We start from the raw sequence: 16,864 nt of genomic DNA, 5'->3' as shown, positions 1-16,864 counted from the left end.
AATGTGTAATCTGCCCCTTAATTGAAATCAAAAACAGCTCCATAACCTCTTCTCCCCACTCAATTTGCTTTGAAACAGAGGGGTCTGGAGCGGAGCGTTGCCAAAATGTTTATAAACAGCAGTTTTGCTTCCACACAATCTTTCATTACAGCAACCCAACACTGAGGGCTGCACCAGCTACCATTTCGGTTCTGCTGCTGCTACCCCATATTGGTCAAAATGCTACTTGTGGGTGGGACTGGGAGGAATTTGGGGGTGGGGCTCCCACTGAATCTGCCTCACCCCAGAGCTGCTTCTCCCCAGTCTCTCTGCTTGTGGAATTTTGCTGCAGCTTATTTTCTTATGTGTTTATGGGAAACGAGCCAGGGTAATAAAAATTCTGACCCAAACTTTCCCAGAGTTAAGACCTGCAAGGATCAAGGCCTGTCTCTTTGATTTAAATTTGTTAAGCCCTGCTAATAAATATGCATTTTTCTCCCCAAAGAGTTCACCCTCAGATAGTTTGAGTTCATGTTGGTTGCATGTATATATACATATCACATCAGACTGGTGTGAGTATTCTGTCAACCCATAGCACCACCCCAGGAAATTTATAACTTCTAATTTGGCACAGGACATAGCATTCTTTTAGCACTCACGGTTGAAGAGGAATTTGAAAATTCATAAGTTTTCCATAACTTGGAAAGACTGAGATACCAGGAGGAGCTGCGACTGAGTTTCTAGCATCCCAACAATGGTTGTCGAGGGCTGATTTCACAAGCTTCACTTTCACACACAGCTGCACAATGTGTGCATTTTGTAACAGAATAAGTACATAGTGACCATGACAATATTTATTTAATATCTCTGCATAAGTTATGAGCCTTGACATCTCAACATTTTAGCCAGGAGGTTCAAATCTGTGTTCTCGGGAAATTCCAAACATGACGCATGCAAGATATATGTAAATGATAAAGATCACACTTGGCCACCATGATAACATTTCACAGTGTGTTGGCTGGCCGCTCGATCTAATTTTGACTTCACTTGGGGCCTGTACTTGGAGAAGTCCAAAGGAAGCTGACTCCTGTCTGGCAGAGCTCTGTGCTGCTCCAGGGAGCACTGAGAGTGATTGCTCCAAATGTTAGCTTCCTGCTTCACTTCCAATTAGGTCTGGAATATGCATGTTCAGATACAGGTGCAAAAAACCCCACAAGAAAACCCTCCCCACACCAGAGGATAGAGATGACCACCTTGTACTATTTAGGAGCTTCCCCAGGGACATTTGACTAGCCCCTCTGAGACATAGCTGTCAACTTACAGATTTGAAAATAAGGGACCAGCAGCCAAAATAAGGGACCTGCAGCCTCACCTGTTATAGGCACTCCAGTCTTCCTGTCCTCCTGCAGTCTGGTCAAACTCATGCTGGTAGCTTCGAGAACACTGTCCAACCAACTTTGTAACCAGAAGTTCAACTGAATAGAATCTGAATCACATGCACCACAAGGCCTATGCAGCCTCAACTTAAGATGGCTCCCCGGCCTCGCTTTGCACTGCAAAGTTTGCAGCAGCACATGCAACAACATGCCGTCCAGCATTCAAAACCCCCCTCAGCTTGCATTAACTAGCCACACACAAGGCATGCAAGCTGCACCCCCCCCCCCCGTCGTTCTTAGACTCCTTATTGGGTGAGCAACGCAGCCAAGCAACACAGTTGGGGCCTCCCTCCTCAGTGGCTGGCAGGGCGGGAGGGAGAGGAGCTGCTTCCTTTGAAATTTAAGGGACATCATTTAAGGGACATTTAAGGGACATCCATCAATAAGGGACAGCAGCGGGACATGGCGCTGGAATAAGGGACTGTCCCTTCAAATAAGGGACACTTGACAGCTATGCTCTGAGAATCAGAATGCAAGGACTGATGGGACTTTACTTTGACTTGGTACAGCAAGTCTTTTATGACACGTGTCACATATTGAACCTGTACCTTATCTCCCAGACCAGGGGTAGGCAACCTAAGGCCTGTGGGCCAGAATGCAGCCCAGTCGCCTTCTAAATCTGGCCCATGGACGGTCCAGGAATCGGCATGTTTTTACTTGAGTAGAATGTTCTTTTATTTAAAATGCATCTCTGGGTTATTTGTGGGGCATAGGAATTCGTTCAATTCCCCCCCCCAAAAAATGTAGTCTGGCCCACCACATGGTCTGAGGGACGGTGGACCAGCCAATGGCTGGAAAAGGTTGCTGACCCCTGTCCCAGACCCTCCAGTCCTGCAGAAACCACCCACAGCCAGTTCCTTAAAATCACACACCTTTCTGATTTGCATCCTTGGCTGGGCTGGCCCTTATCCAAAGACACCGGGTCTGGTCTGAACTTTTGATCTCCAGCTGTTTGAATGGGAATGAAACTGGCTGACCTTCTTCAGTCCCTAATCTGCTGTTTGTTTTGACAGCAAATTGCAGAGCTTAAACCAACGACACCAAGAGGAAAAAAAATGACAAGTGTTAAAGGCAACAGAGAGAGTCCAAATGGAGGCCGCTCCCTCTTTTGCCTTGACAAGTGTTTCCAAGAAGGTATTTGTGTTTGTAAAGGGTCCTGAAGATACGGAAAAGTTTATGCAATACTGTTATGGAAAAGTTTATGCATAGAATTGACTGTGTCATATACGGTCCCCAGTCCCCAGATTCCCACGTCTCCAACCACATCTGACTGATGCAAAACATCACACTGTGCAGTTGTGCAATCCTGTTGGTGCACCACCTGGATTCGTGCTTGGCTGTGCTGGTGTAACATCACAACTCACACACACTTTCCTGATGCAAGAGTCCATACAGCACTTGCCTTGCACAGAGACCACAAGGACCGCATTGCAGCCAAAACACAAACCAACATTTGAGCAACACAGAACTCTTGCTCAAGGAAAGATAATTTTAAAGGTTGGAAATCACTTTGAATCCTGGTCTCATAGACCTGTGTAGCTGTTCCACAGGGAGGCATTTGTGTAGTAAGTGTCAATACTTTCCTGTGTCCTTTCATTCATACGTTCATTTTCCAGTCTTTGGCAAAGGGATCTAAAACTGCTTCATGGCCAGAAGAGCACTTTACATTAAAAAAATAAAGTAAAAGATTGCAGCTGCTATCCTTTTACTGCTTTTCAGCAGCTATTCCATATTGTTGTTATTTTGCGAGCGGTAAAAATGTGTTCTCGCACAACCAGCCTACTTCAAAAACAAGCCATAATTTTTTGTGGCAAGTAAAGTGATGAGAAAGCATAGAACTGCAATTTTTTTTCAACACAACGTTGTAGAATCCCGCTAGACAAATCCCGCTAGACAAATCAGAATGCTCTATAAATAGCGGCCGTCAAATAACTCGCTGCACACTCTTTGCAAGTAAGGCAGTATAAGCACACTAAATCTTTACATCACACTCAAAGCACATTCTTTCCCTTAAAGAGCTCTGGGAACTGTAGGTGGTTGTTGGGAATTGTAGTTCTGTAAGGCGTAAACTGCGGTACCCAGAATGCTTAGTGGGCATTCAATTGTGTTTCAGATGTGTTTTGCACAGCCCAAATCACACAAATAAATGCTCAGTAAGCAGGTCAGCTGGACGCCAAGTCTCTCTTAAGTTTCAGGTGGTAAAGATCCTATTTCCTCCTTGTTTGGGGGCAGAATCCACTTGCTGCTGGCCTGTATTCTGCTTTCCAGCTGCTGCACCAGTCAGTCTCCCTGCTTGCGAAAGGAACATTTTGGTGCCCACAATCTTATCTCAGCCCAGTGATGCCATTTTAAGCAACTAATCTCATTCGGAAGGGGAATTAATCATTTCTGATGATTCATCCAAACCCATTCCAATCTGAAAGGAGCAGGAAGGAAGGATGAAATGATGGTGGTGGGTCAGAATATGTTATCTCTAGAAGGGCAAGGGAGAGAGCTTCCAGAGAAAGGCAGGCTCCACTGAAACTGTGTCCCAGGGCAGGGCAAGGGAAGGGGTGTGGGTGACTAAATTGACCTTTGCATGTTTAACGTGAAGCCGCAGTTTCATTGTAAGGTGCACGTACACTTTGCATTTCTCCAGGAGCACCAGGCAGACGACCTTCCAGGAGGTGCTTATCTGCTCTTATAGCTCAGGTATTTGGGTGCTGGCTTGGTATGGGTGGGACAAAGCAAACCTATTGTTTAATGAGGCCCAACTCAGTGGACCTTTTGGACTGCCAAAGCCATCTCCTCCTGCATCTCCGGAACAGAAAACATTGTAATAATGTTTACTTGATTCATTGTCTGCACTTTAACAGACTGATCTATCAAAATGTAGATAAAGGGGCACAATGTCAAAATTAACTTGCAAGTCAATAAACAAAAGCTACCACTCGTTTTTTAGAGAGGCCTCTAGGGTTTATTGTTTTCTGTTCTCATTCCCAGTTGAAAGACCACTTTGAAACAAAAACAATCTCCCCCCCTTTTAAACTTAGTTGTCTACTACAGTTCTTTTTATGATTTGCTTTCTCAGCTTAAAATGGTTTCCATCAATGAATTCGCCAAGGGTTTGAATGATTTATGAGCCAATTTAAATCTCACAGTCAAGACAAGACTGGCTCTAAGCATATGTAGAGGGCCATCTCTTTACTACAGAGGACTAGTATGATGCTACAAGGTTTTTATTTCATACATGAACCCTGGGAAAGAGATGAATCAAGAAGCTGATTTTGGCAACTTCTGGGCTTCTATCACTGCCTCCATTTTCATGGCCAAGCCCTTTATCTCTCTCCCCCCACCCCCACTCCAGTTTCTTCTCTTCCTTTCCCCCCTCTGTGCCCAAGACAAAAGAGCTGTACATCACTACAGAAACAAAAGACGAAGGAATCAGACTGTGGCTTAATTGTTGGGGGAAGTGAACAGAAGACACAATGAAATATGGAAGTATAGCACAGTCCTCCCAAGGATTAAGGGACCTGGCAGTTGGGGGAACTTTTTGAGCAATTTTACTTTGAGGAAAGATTGCAGCGTTTGGGACTTTTTGATTTACAGAAAAGGCAAGTAAGAGGGACATGACAGAAGTGTATACAATTATCCATAGCATGGAGAAGACATGGACAGAGAAAAGCTTTCCACCCTCTCTAGAGGGAGAACTAGAACACTAGAACACCAATGGAGCTGAATGTTGGGGAATTCAGAACAGATGAAAGAAAGTATCCATGCAGTGCATTGTTAAACTATGGAACTCACTCCCAAAGGACGCAATCACAGCCACCAACTCTAAAAGGTAAAGGTAAAGGGACCCCATTAGGTCCAGTCATGACCGACTCTGGGGTTGCGGCACTCATCTTGCTTTATTGGCCAAGGGAGCCAGTGTACAGCTTCCAGGTCATGTGGCCAGCTTGACTAAGCCACTTCTGGCGAACCAGAGCAGCGCATGGAAATGTCAGCATCGCCCTAGAGCCAGTGCGCCAACTGGACTCATGCACCTCAACCCCGACTGGGCTAGGCGAGCTGGGTAGCACCGCCAGAGACCTCCTTTCTCACAGGAACAGGTCACAGTGCTGTGGACTCACAGCTTAGAGCTGAGAGCACCGGATTCACTGTCTCAATAATACAGTCGTTGCGCAGCAGAGTTTTGCAGAGTCTTGCAGAGTATAAACCACTCGGAGAGCAGCTCTGTAAAATATCTTCCTTTTATTCTGTAACTACAACTATGGTACAAAACTATATACAGAGCTGAATATTCTGAGCATAAATCAATGTCTGAGACACTGAGAGTCTGCAGCTGCTCTTAGCAGCAATCTTATCTCTAGGATCTCTAACACTCTCACTCTCTCCGATACACTGACTGACTGACTCTCTCTCTCACACACAGAGATGTTGCTGGGCAGAATAAGTAGATAGGCAGGACACGCCTCCTTCTCTCTGTGGAGTCAGCAGAGACCATCAGGAGATGGTCAGGAGATTCTTGGGTATGGGAGGGGTGAAATCTCCTCAGGAAATGCCGTTTACCTGGAGCGGTACCTATTTATCTACTTGCACTTTGACATACTTTCGAACTGCTAGGTTGGCAGGAGCAGGGACCAAGCAATGGGCGCTCACCCCAACCTTCTGATCGGCAAGTCCTAGGCTCTGTGGTTTAACCCACAGCGCCACCCACGTCCCTACTAGCGATAATGGCTGTCTGCTAATTCCACTGCCAGAGGCATTGTGCCTCTGAGTTCCAGTTACTGGGGATCCTAAGTGCTGCTTCCATGTCCATCTTGCAGGCTTCTTACAGGTATCTGGTTGGCCACTGTGAGAACAGGATGCTGGACCAGATAAGCGAACGTCAAGATTACTTGGCTTCAAACACCAGCAGTAGGAGCACACTGGAGTCAGAACAAATAGTAATGTGTTTGCAGCCATATTCATCTAGCTAGGAAAGCTTTCCGTAAGCACTTAAAAAGACCCTCTTGGGTCAGGCCAATAGCCCAGGCATAGGCAAATTCCGGCCCTCCAGATGTTTGGGACTACAATTCCCATCATCCCTGATCGCTGTTAGCTAGGGATGATGGGAATTGTAGTCCCAAACAACTGGAGGGCCGGTGTTTGCCTATGCCTGCAAAAGCCTATCTAGTCCAGCATCCTCTTCTCACACTGGCCAACTAGATGCCTGTGAGAAACCCCTAAGCAGGACCTGAGCACGAGTCCTCTTCCCTTCCTGTGAATTGCAGCAACTGCTGTTCGGAAGCATTGCTGCCTTCAACTGTGGAGGCAGAGCACAGCCATCAACAGTCTCTGTGAATTTGTCCAGTCCTCTTTTAAAGCCATCTAGGATGGTAGCCACCAGGGATGCAGATGGTGCTGTAGGTTAAACCACAGAGCCTAGGACTTGCTGATCAGAAGGTCAGCGGTTCGAATCCCTGCGACGGGGTGAGCTCCCATTGCTCAGTCCCTGCTCCTGCCAACCTAGCAGTTCGAAAGCATGTCAAAGTGCAAGTAGATAAATAGGTACCGCTCCAGCGGGAAGGTAAACGGCGTTTCTGTGCACTGCTCTGGTTCGCCAGAAGCGGCTTAGTCATGCTGGCCACATGACCCGGAAGCTGTACGCCGGCTCCCTCAGACAATAAAGCGAGATGAACGCCACAACCCCAGAGTCAGCCACGACTGGACTAATGGTCAGGAGTCCCTTTACCTTTAGGATGGTAGCCATCCCTATGGGAGATGGGCAACGACAAGGAAAGACAGGCCGCAAGAGATCACGCTGGGCACATTTAGCGGCCACTGGCTGTGACGGGGAGAGAAGTGGCGGGTGTTGAAGGAAGGGGGAGAGATTCAGCAGGCTAGTGGGAGAGCCTCTCTGTGGTTCTTTTCTTGAGCTCAAGGGCTGCCTCCTTTCCCGGCCGATGTTGTGATAGTCAGCGTGTGATACCCCTGAGAGGTTTGAATGGACCACTCTGGTCCCAGTGGAAACAGGCCAGTCCTGCCCACGCCTGCTTTGAAGGGCTCGCTAAAGAGGCAGGCTCCGAGGGGCTCCTCCTGGACAGTGGAAGCCTTGTCTAAGCCTCTCAGCGCACGCAAGAGGCTCTCACCGCCGCCGCCTGGTTTCTGGCCTCCCCCTCTGCCTTACGGGACAGATAACGGCTTTCCCACAGCTGCCACACTAGGCATGACCCGACAGCTGCACAGGCTGGCTAAGGAGTTTGGGGAGGGCCGAGGCTGCCACTTTTGTGCTATGCCTCATTTCACACTGGAAGGACAGGAAGGCGCAAGGCAAACTTTCTCTCCCCTTCCACCCCGCAGAGCTATTGTGCCCACCCGTTTCCAATCTGGAATCTGTGTGTCAGGGGAAGAGAGAGAGAGAAAGACAAGAGGACCCTTGTCAAGGTGGCATTTTTGCTCTCAAGCTTCTCTGCCCCAGGATCAGAAGCCGCAACGAAGGGCAAAGCCTTGACGTTCGCAGAGCTATTTATTTGCTTGTTCATTTATTAATAATAATAATAATAATAATAATAATAATAATAATAATAATAATAATAATTTATTATTTATACCCCACCCATCTGGCTGGGCCTCCCCAGCCACTCTGGGCGGCTTCCATAAAAACCCAAAATACAATAAAATATCACACGTTAAAAACTTCCCTGAACAGGGCTGCCTTAAGATGTCTCCTGAATGTCAGGTAGTTGTTTATCGCTTTGACATTTGTTGCCTTTATCTATTGCCCGTGTAGCTGAGTCCTCTGGGCAGTCATAACCATGCCCATGTTTTCTGTACATTTTGAAAATGAACCAAGTGAATGTAGAGTTAAATATCTGGTGCCCCATTCAGCTTCTTCTCCTTCTTTATAGCAAGTTCCTTTCTGAGCTTACAGATCCCAGGAGCCACAATAAGCCTGAACAAGTGTCACAGAGGTCCAACAGAGGTATACTGCACAGCTGGAAAAGCAGCATAAAAGAAAAATAATCACATACAAACAGGTGTATAGCATTGCATATCCAGCTAGCAGGTCTTTTCAGTGCAGAATTTAATTGAGTGGGTATTGTTGTTTAAGTAGAATAAAGGGTTTTTTGTGTGTGTTTTCCAAATTTTTTTTATTGATTTTCCAAAATTTATAAACAAACTAGGCTAAGATAATTTAAATAGAAATACTTGCAAATACCAGATAGGCTTAGGATTTAAATATGTGATGTTATAGAATAATATGTTTAAAGTTAAAATGAAAAGAAAGAAAGATGTTAAGTGATTAAGTTAATTTTATGAGAAATTTGTTTTGGAAAACTGTTGCAATGATATACATTGAAACTCAGTCAGGGGGATTTGAGGAAGTCACTTAACAGTGTTACTAAGATTGTATTATGTACAGTTAGGATTTATGTTTGTTGGGTTTTTTTGTGTGTGTGTGTGGGGGGGGTTTGTAGCTTTTCACGTTGTTCTGGGCAATGTGAGGTTACAAGCTAAGCCCCGAAGCTGAAACTCAAGTGATTCTGGATTGATTTGATCCCTTGAGTGGTATTGTGCTACATAAGCAATCTTTGGCTTTTCCAAACCTGGGACCCACCTTTAATGCAAACATGCATTTGGGCAACCATTTTCACCATATATTTGTGTGGCGGTGGGTATTGCTGTTTCAACCCACCTCGGATCAGACCGCAACCTCGCTGACCCAACAGCTGAAGATCAGTGTGCCACATAAAGGTTGCCCACACAAACAGCAATACCTGAAGGTGTCAAACTGAACCAATGGTCTTTGTTTACCCAAGGAAGGAGTCTCTGGATAATTTAGCTGTAGCTTTTTAGATTACTATCTGAAGTTAACTCTCCCAGGCCTTGATATTTGAACTGAATTCGCAAAGTCTACTCACCTGAGTGCTTTGAGTAATGTCACTGTTTCCAGGGATCACTTACTGTGTGTCGGAGGGAGGTACGCTAAGAGTCTCTAATTATTCAGGGCCCCTGTTTCTTGTAATCATCCCCTGAATAGAAATAATGAAGGGGTTTGTTTGTACATTTTGGGATTGTGGTGAATAGTCCGATAAAGATGTTGACCCTGCATGTAGCAGCTGCTGCGAAAACTGTGAATTCCACACTAGGGATTATTAGGAGAGGGGTCGAAAAACGAAATGGCCAGTATTGTAATGCAATTATAGAAATCAATGGTGAGGCCACCCTTGAGATACTGAGCCTAGTTCTGGCCATCAAGGCCGCATCTCAAGAGAGATGTTATACTGCTGAGAGAAGATGCAGAAAAGGGCAAGCAAAATAACCACTGGGCTAGAAAACACACACACACCTTTCTCCCTCTCTCACAATAATAACAGAACCCACGGGGATACGGGTGGTGCTGTGGTCTAAACCACTGGTCCTCTTGGGCTTGATGATCGGAAGGTGGGCGGTTCGAATCCCAGCGATGGGGTGAGTTCCCGTTGCTCTGTCCCAGCTCCTGCCAACCTAGCAGTTCAAAAGCACACCAGTGCAAGTAGATAAATAGGTACCACTGTGGCAGGAAGGTAAACAGTGTTTCCGTGCGCTCTGGTTTCTGTCACGGTGCTCTGCTGCACCAGAAGCGGTTTACTCGTGCTGGCCACATGACTCAGAAAGCTGTTTGTGGACAAAGGCCAGCTTCCTCAGCCTGAAAGCGAGATGAGTGCCGCAACCCCTTTTCCAGAGGACAGTATAGGCCTGAACACCATTTAGAGTGTTGGACTAGGACCTAGGAAACCAGGGTTAAAATCCCTGCTCATCCATAAAGCTCACCTTGGACCCATCGCAGTCTCTCTGTCTAACCCAGCTCACAGGGTTGTTGTGAGGATAACACCTGGAGCTCCTTGGAGAAAATGGTGGGAATATAAAGTGAAATAAATAAATATCAATGATATCCAGTTGGCTTCAGTAAGGAGCAGGATTCTGTACTGGCAAGAGACACCTTGGGTCTTATCCAGACAGGCTCCTGTAATATATTAATCCTCTGCGATGAGTTGGGGTGAAAAGTGTGGCAGCCCCCAATTGCATAATGCTTTGCTGCCCTACATGTCTGTTCTTGCCTGCTTTCCCCTCCGCTGCTTTGCCTCTTCATTTGTGTAAACAAATTGGAAGCTGAAGCCGGTTAAATGGGTGTTTATGTCAGCTTAGGCGACTGTGTAAACAGGCCAGCGTGAGATAACAGCTTAGTAATATTTATGGGTTAAAGTGTTTTCGCGCTGAAGGAGAAGGTCCCCTTGCCTTGGTGCAAGGAAGGTCCTTAAAAAAACAAAAACCACTCTGATTTTGAGACTGAAATGGAGAAGGAAGACATCAGGGACACTCAGCACGCACACAAAAATACTCTGTGTGCATTTGTAACGCCAAGCTGTCTCAGCTAAATGGGCATTAGAAAGCAATGGCAGAGCTTAAGCAATGAAACAAATTGAATGTTCCGAAACCCTGCCCCGCAGTTCCTCTGGGGTTAGAGTTACAAGGGCTTTTTTATGATGCTAGAGAAGAAACTTGAGGGCATCTCATAGGCATTGCCTGGTGCACCGGCAGGATGGCTGTGGCAAGAGGGCCGGTTGCTGCAAGAGTTCCAGATCAGGCAAAGCTTTTGAGAGAGCTAAAGTTGCACCGGGCTAAAAACTGTCAACCAGGTAGCCTGGCCTTTGCCTTGAATTTCTCTTCTACCATTAACCATGGTCAGGTGAGACTTGGGGAAGGTCTGTGGGAAACCTGTAGTCTCCATCTTGAGCATGGCACCAGCAGAGGGACACGGCCTGGCCTCTCCATCACACTCCATGGGCACTGATTTAATGACCAATTGGTCATTAAAAGAGCTTGGGCCAGTCACCACCTCTCTGCCTAACCTACCTCACAGGGTTGTTGTGAGGACTGTAAGAGGAGGGGAGAGAACCATGTAGGCCACTTTGGGCTCCCTGGAGAGGATAAAAGTGGCATATAAATGCAAACAATTTGTGGTCTTTAAAAAAAAACAAAAACCCCAAGATTGGTGTCCACCTCCCTCTTTTCCTGCCAACCCCAAGTCCTGTGTTCTTAAAGGTGTACAGAAGCAATTGTATGCACAGGGGCTCTTTCTAAACCTTCTTAAGAACATGTGGAGGTTAGGGTTGCATGATCCAGCTAAGTCTCCACACATTTCTATAAAGGTGTCTGAAAGGGTTTTAGGAGCCTTTTGGCAAGTCACTATGCCTTTATCTTCTTTTGCAGAGAAAGCGCAGGGGCTGAGGCTAATACTGGGCTTTTCTGGGCAATCTGTTTGTTCATCCTGATTTGCTTGCAGAAAGCTTACAGCGAGGTTAGACTATGTCCGGTTTTTTACTGAACATTTGCTGGGATCTGTTTACGTCGCATGTGGATGACAATGAACTTTCATTCCTGCACCCATCTCCATTTGCCTGCAGGGTATTTACACGTCTTCCTGTTAATCAGTGATTTAGGGGGTACGCAGTATCGGCACCTCTTTCTGTTGTTGTTAAAAAGTGGGACACTAACTGTAACAACTTCGTGGTGAGTACCGGCATCTATTTTTCTAGGGGAAAAAGCATTGTTGTAAACCGTTTATTTTATCTCACACTTTTCAATGCATTTCCTCTTCGCTTTCCAAATTGCAAAAGACCTTTTCTGGAAAACAGGCGGGGTGTGTGTGTGTTAGGTGTACTGGAAAGTAGTTTTTTCTCTGTACAGAATTGTGTGTGCTTGTCTTCAACATGCTGCTTTCAATTCAGAATGATTCAAGATTCTGCAGCCCTCAAGGGTGGTTTGATCTGCACTTGAACTCCCACCCCCCACCCCTGTTTTTTGTTGGAAGACATTTGTCTCGAAAACCCTCCCTTTGATTTGGGTTACCCATACCTTTTCCTCCCTGCACATGCGCCAGTGAATAAGGAAGGAAGTGGTAATTGCTTTCTTGATATATGGCTCCCCTCTCCAGAAAATCATTAGGCAGGTGAGGCTACAGCCCACCCCCCACCATTGCTGGAACCGCCACCATCCTTTTGCAAATGGACACACACAAATGGCTAATGCAAAATCAATTTGATTTGAGCTGTATATTTTGGCAATGAAACTAGCTTGTGAAAAAGTGCTTTTGGGGGCATTAAAACAAAATGGAAGCAGGTCCAGATTGTGTGTGGACTCGGTAGGAAAAAACAAGATGGCGGTGTGCCTTGAATGTCATGCACACGCCGCCTGAGTGCAACACCTGGATTCTAAATGACAGATACAAACGGTGGGGGGAGGGAATTGCAATATCTGCAAGGCAGGCTGGACAGTAAACTAGGGCAAAGGGTCTTCCAGGTCTCTCGTGCCATCCAGAGTTCCCTGCAGCAATCTGGCAGTTTGCCGGGTGATAGGTCACACCGGCCAGCCCTTCAAGAAACAATGCATGTGCTTTGGTAAACGAAAATCTTTAATAAAAATTATTTAAAGTAATAATTTAAAAAATCATTGGATTTCTGCACTTGCACAGCTCCTCTGGAATGTAAATCTGAAAGCTTTGTTGCAGAACGAAGCGCTTACCAAGGCAACAGCCACACACACCCTTTTTCAAAGTGGTTAATGGACTGACTGTGGGGTGGGGAATCTCAGAACCAGCGACCACATGTTTAAGAGTTACACACCCTGCTCTGCACCCCCTTTTGACTGCGTTGGCCTTCAATTACGAGAATGCCTCTCGCTGACTTGGATGATGGAGAGATGTGGGGGTGGGGGTGGGCAACAGCTGCAGGCGCAGAAACCTCTGGCTCTCGCGTGGCTGTAATGTAGCCAAGTGTACAGAAGCTGAGAATCACTCCCATCCATTGATATGCCTCTGGCCCTGTCCTGAACTTGAATGCGGCCCCCAGAAGGTTGCCCACATCATGGGAATGTGGCCCTTGGGCTAAGAAAGGTCCCGCGTCTGGACTAACTGGAAGAGGTGGAGCAGCAAGGATTTGAACCCGGGGAAGAGAATGTGCTCTGATTGGCTGGTCATACCAGGTGTGCTGTGATTGATCCCTCCTTCCTAAAAAAAAGGAAGCCTCACTTCTTAACTCAGCCACTGTGAGATTGTGTTTGGCTGTCCTTTACGTACCTCTTAGAGGTTGTGTTTCCTGCCCCTTTTAGTTCTTGCTGCTTATATTTGGAGGGGGTGGAATTGCAATTGTGTAATTACAATTTGAAAACAACAAACAAATATGAGAAATGCATTAGGTGGCTCAGGATACTGGAGCTTGCTAAAGCTTTGATCTTCAGCTGCAATAACCGGTTCATATCAGCTTGGTTTGCACCAAACCTTGGTTTACTGGGACCCCGGAGGAGTGTGTCCTTTTTGTTATTGTGCTGAGTTAAAGTTTGGTTTAATAAATTGTTTGAACAGTTAAGCTCTCTCTGTCTCTCTCCTCATTAATCATAAGCTGCGGCCAGGACCTTACTTCCTGGTATACCTTGGGCCAGTGGCGGAGCGTGGGTTGTCAGCACCCGGGGCAAGGCAAGTAATTTGCGCCCCCTAACCCGTGGATTTGTGCCCCCTAACCCGTGGATTTGCGCCCCCTAACCCTAACCCCCAGATGTTGCGCCCAGTGCGGCCGGCCCCCTCTGCACCCCCCACGCTACGCCACTGCCTTGGGCAATTCCAGCCTGTTGTTATTTCTGAGTGGGATTCAGTCACATCCCAGAAAATTCAAGTTACAGGCAACTCCCCATTTACGTGCATTCAAGGCACATGCAACCCTACAAGGGCGCATCATGTTGAACCTGAAAGTGACCCAAAAACGTGACAAAAAGGGATGGAATGGGGTGTTTGCAAGCTTTTTCAATTGTGTTTCAAATATACCATTTCACTTAAACATCTGGTACCTTGGAACGTAACCCCCATGTAAATTGGGAATTGCCTGTACTAATTGGTTTGGGTGGTGTTGTGCAACCAGCCTGCTTTCCCAAAATATGACTTTTTGCACTAAGGAAAATGACCGAAAAACGCACTGGAAAGTGTGGGATAACACTTGCCTCATTTCCACACAAATCAGGGTGTTCATCAAACAGCCAACGTTGTCTAATGTCCCTGCAAATAAACCAGGATGAATGCTCAGCTAACAGTCCTCTGGGTTTGTCCTATCACTTGGAAGCAATTTGCTGCTTTCCAGCTCCCTGGGGAAAGAGCTTAGCAAAGTTCCTGTCCCAGTGCACCGGTGCACACAACCATCCATCTTTATTTATTGAGTTATTGTTTGTTTGTTTTTTAATCCCACCACGTTGCAAACGGAGCCTCAAGGCAGCTTAGAATAAACAGCATAATTTATTTTGCTATAAGCAAAACAGCATGGCAAAAGACAATAGACCCAACCAACAGGGAGGGAAATGAATATAATAAAAATAGCACGTAAGACAACATCTTTTCCCGGCAGGTGGAAATAGATGCAAGTCTTTTACAGCTTCGTCAAATGCCAACTCCTGTTTCTCCTCACCCCCCCTCCCCGCCTTGATCCTGATCGACCCTTTCTGAGCAAGCGGAGGGGGAGAACCCGAGCAATTACTGTACAAGAAGAACCTGTTGCCCACGACCAATTTTAACAGCAACGTGTGTACAGGATTAAACCCGGGTCTGGAAGGAAGAAGCCCCTTCGTCTGTTTTTGCTGCAACGGACTAAGGCTTCCTTGCTTTGCCACGGGCTGAAAAGGTTCGACTCCCCTCCAGGTTTTTTTTTTTTGCACCGAAGTCTTGCAAAAGGCGCGGCGCATTAAGAGCAGGGCTCTAGCAAGGAAGGGGGTCTAAGGTAGGCTTTCGCCTCGCCCCCTGGCGCTCCGGTTAAGCGCGACTCCTTTCTGCTGTTGCAGGCGAGTCTTCTGGAGCAAGCGTGCGAGGAGGGCTGGGCTCCCGGTGCTCTTGTGGGTGGGTGGGTGGGTGGGTGTGTATTCCCCCCCCCCTCGGAGCAGTGCAGCCCCCTCCCCCCGTGCATGCAGCTCCCTCCCCCTCGCACCTGACGTCAGCTTTCTGGGCTTCTCCTCCAAGCCCCTCCGATGCATTTGGACTCTCGGCTCTGGCACCGGGAACAATGAGTCGCTGCCGGCTTGCAAGCTTCGCCCGCGCCTGCCTCCTGCTCCTGGCCGGCTGCTGCTGCAGCAGAGGTGAGTGGCGGGCAACAAAGGGAGAGGGAGAGAGGGGCTGAGCGGGCAACTTGCGCTGCAGATTTGCAGGGCAGCGCTGTCCCAGGTAAGCCTTGGGCACCGCGGCGCTGCTCCCCTCCGTTTGCAAATCAAGAAGGCGCGGGGGAAACGTGCTTTGTCTTGTTAACTCTTGCCGAACCCCCAACCCCCGATTCCAATTCTGCAAGGATTCCCCGGGTTGCTACGATTAGTTTTTTTATGGTGTTAGAACCGAAGGTGTGAATGTTTTTCCCCGGGGATTGCTTACACACACACACCCCAATGTATTTCTGTCCAAGCCACGAGGAGATGCACATTTCGAGGTGCCTAGAGCTGGATCTATATAAATATAAATAAACACACACAGGTGGGGAAGCAGACGCACACAGTTTGCAGAATGGGTTTTGCAAAAACACACCCACCTTCTCTCACTGCCTCTCCTCCGCGGTGTAACCGCTACTGTAAGTGAGTTGCAACTGGTGGCAGAAAAGGGGGCGTGTTGCGTTGCGCTTGTGTGCAAACCGGCCCACCAGGTGGGGGGGGGGTTGGTTGGATTCCCACTCCCCCCCATATTTTTGCTAAAAAATATTTTGCTATGGGATTGGGGGTCCTGATGCATGCAAGTATTCCCCCCCCCGTCCACACGACATCGTTGGCATAAAAAATACCAGCTCCCCGCCCCCCCCCAAGAAATCACAGATCTATGTGGAAAATAAGCTTAAAAAATAAGAAAGGAAAACCTGTTGCCAACGATATCTGAGACCCCCGTTTGAAAATCAAAAGCGCTGTCTGGAAACCCCTCCAACATGTTCTCCCCTTTTGCAAACCCATTCCTTCCCCCATCTTTGATTTACTGCGGAATATTTGGGTGTCAAAACCTTCCATGTTCTGCGAGTGCCTCTGAGCCTCGTGGGGTGAAGAGAAGTCCCAGAAGGGAAACAGCCTGTCCTTTGTACTGTAAAGGGTTTAGGACGGGGATTTCCCAAATGATAAATCTGCCCACCCCCAAGTACTGAGAGGGGGGGGAGTTTTATTACAGACATGAGAGGCAGGTTGGTGAAAGGGGGTGTGCATCAGCCCCGGTTCCTGTACTTCTAGTACACATTTGTATACGTTTTCAGCCCCTCCGGGCAGGATCTGTGCACCTCCTATGCTGTGCACAGCGGGAAGCGTTGATACTCGAGAGTTGTAGATTATGAAGACTGATAATTGTACGTGAATCGCTTTGAACATACTGTAAGCGGGGTGCTGAGTCTTACTATGGCCACAGTTTATTATCTGGCAGACACTATTGTTCTGAAATAAAGCACACTCCT

The 16,864-nt window shown here is 47.1% G+C and overlaps 1 protein-coding gene across 2 annotated transcripts in view; it reads left to right on the top strand.

Moving 5' to 3' along the window:
- The first annotated feature begins 10,947 nt into the window (after positions 1-10,947).
- The window catches only part of MCAM (melanoma cell adhesion molecule), a 57,238-nt gene continuing 51,321 nt past the window's right edge, over positions 10,948-16,864 (top strand). For both annotated transcript variants that reach the window (XM_081172542.1, XM_081172541.1), the window contains exons 1-3: positions 10,948-11,059; positions 11,828-11,933; positions 15,415-15,530. In XM_081172542.1, coding sequence (XP_081028668.1) covers positions 10,963-11,059; positions 11,828-11,933; positions 15,415-15,530 — 319 coding nt within the window. In that variant the 5' untranslated portion in view covers positions 10,948-10,962. The remainder of the gene's footprint in view (positions 11,060-11,827; positions 11,934-15,414; positions 15,531-16,864) is intronic.

The sequence above is a fragment of the Podarcis bocagei genome (assembly GCF_964188305.1).
Source record: "Podarcis bocagei genome assembly, chromosome: 15".
NCBI lineage: Eukaryota > Metazoa > Chordata > Lepidosauria > Squamata > Lacertidae > Podarcis > Podarcis bocagei.
The sequence above is the reverse complement of the archived record's forward strand: the minus strand, read 5'-3'. Positions and strand labels throughout refer to the sequence as shown.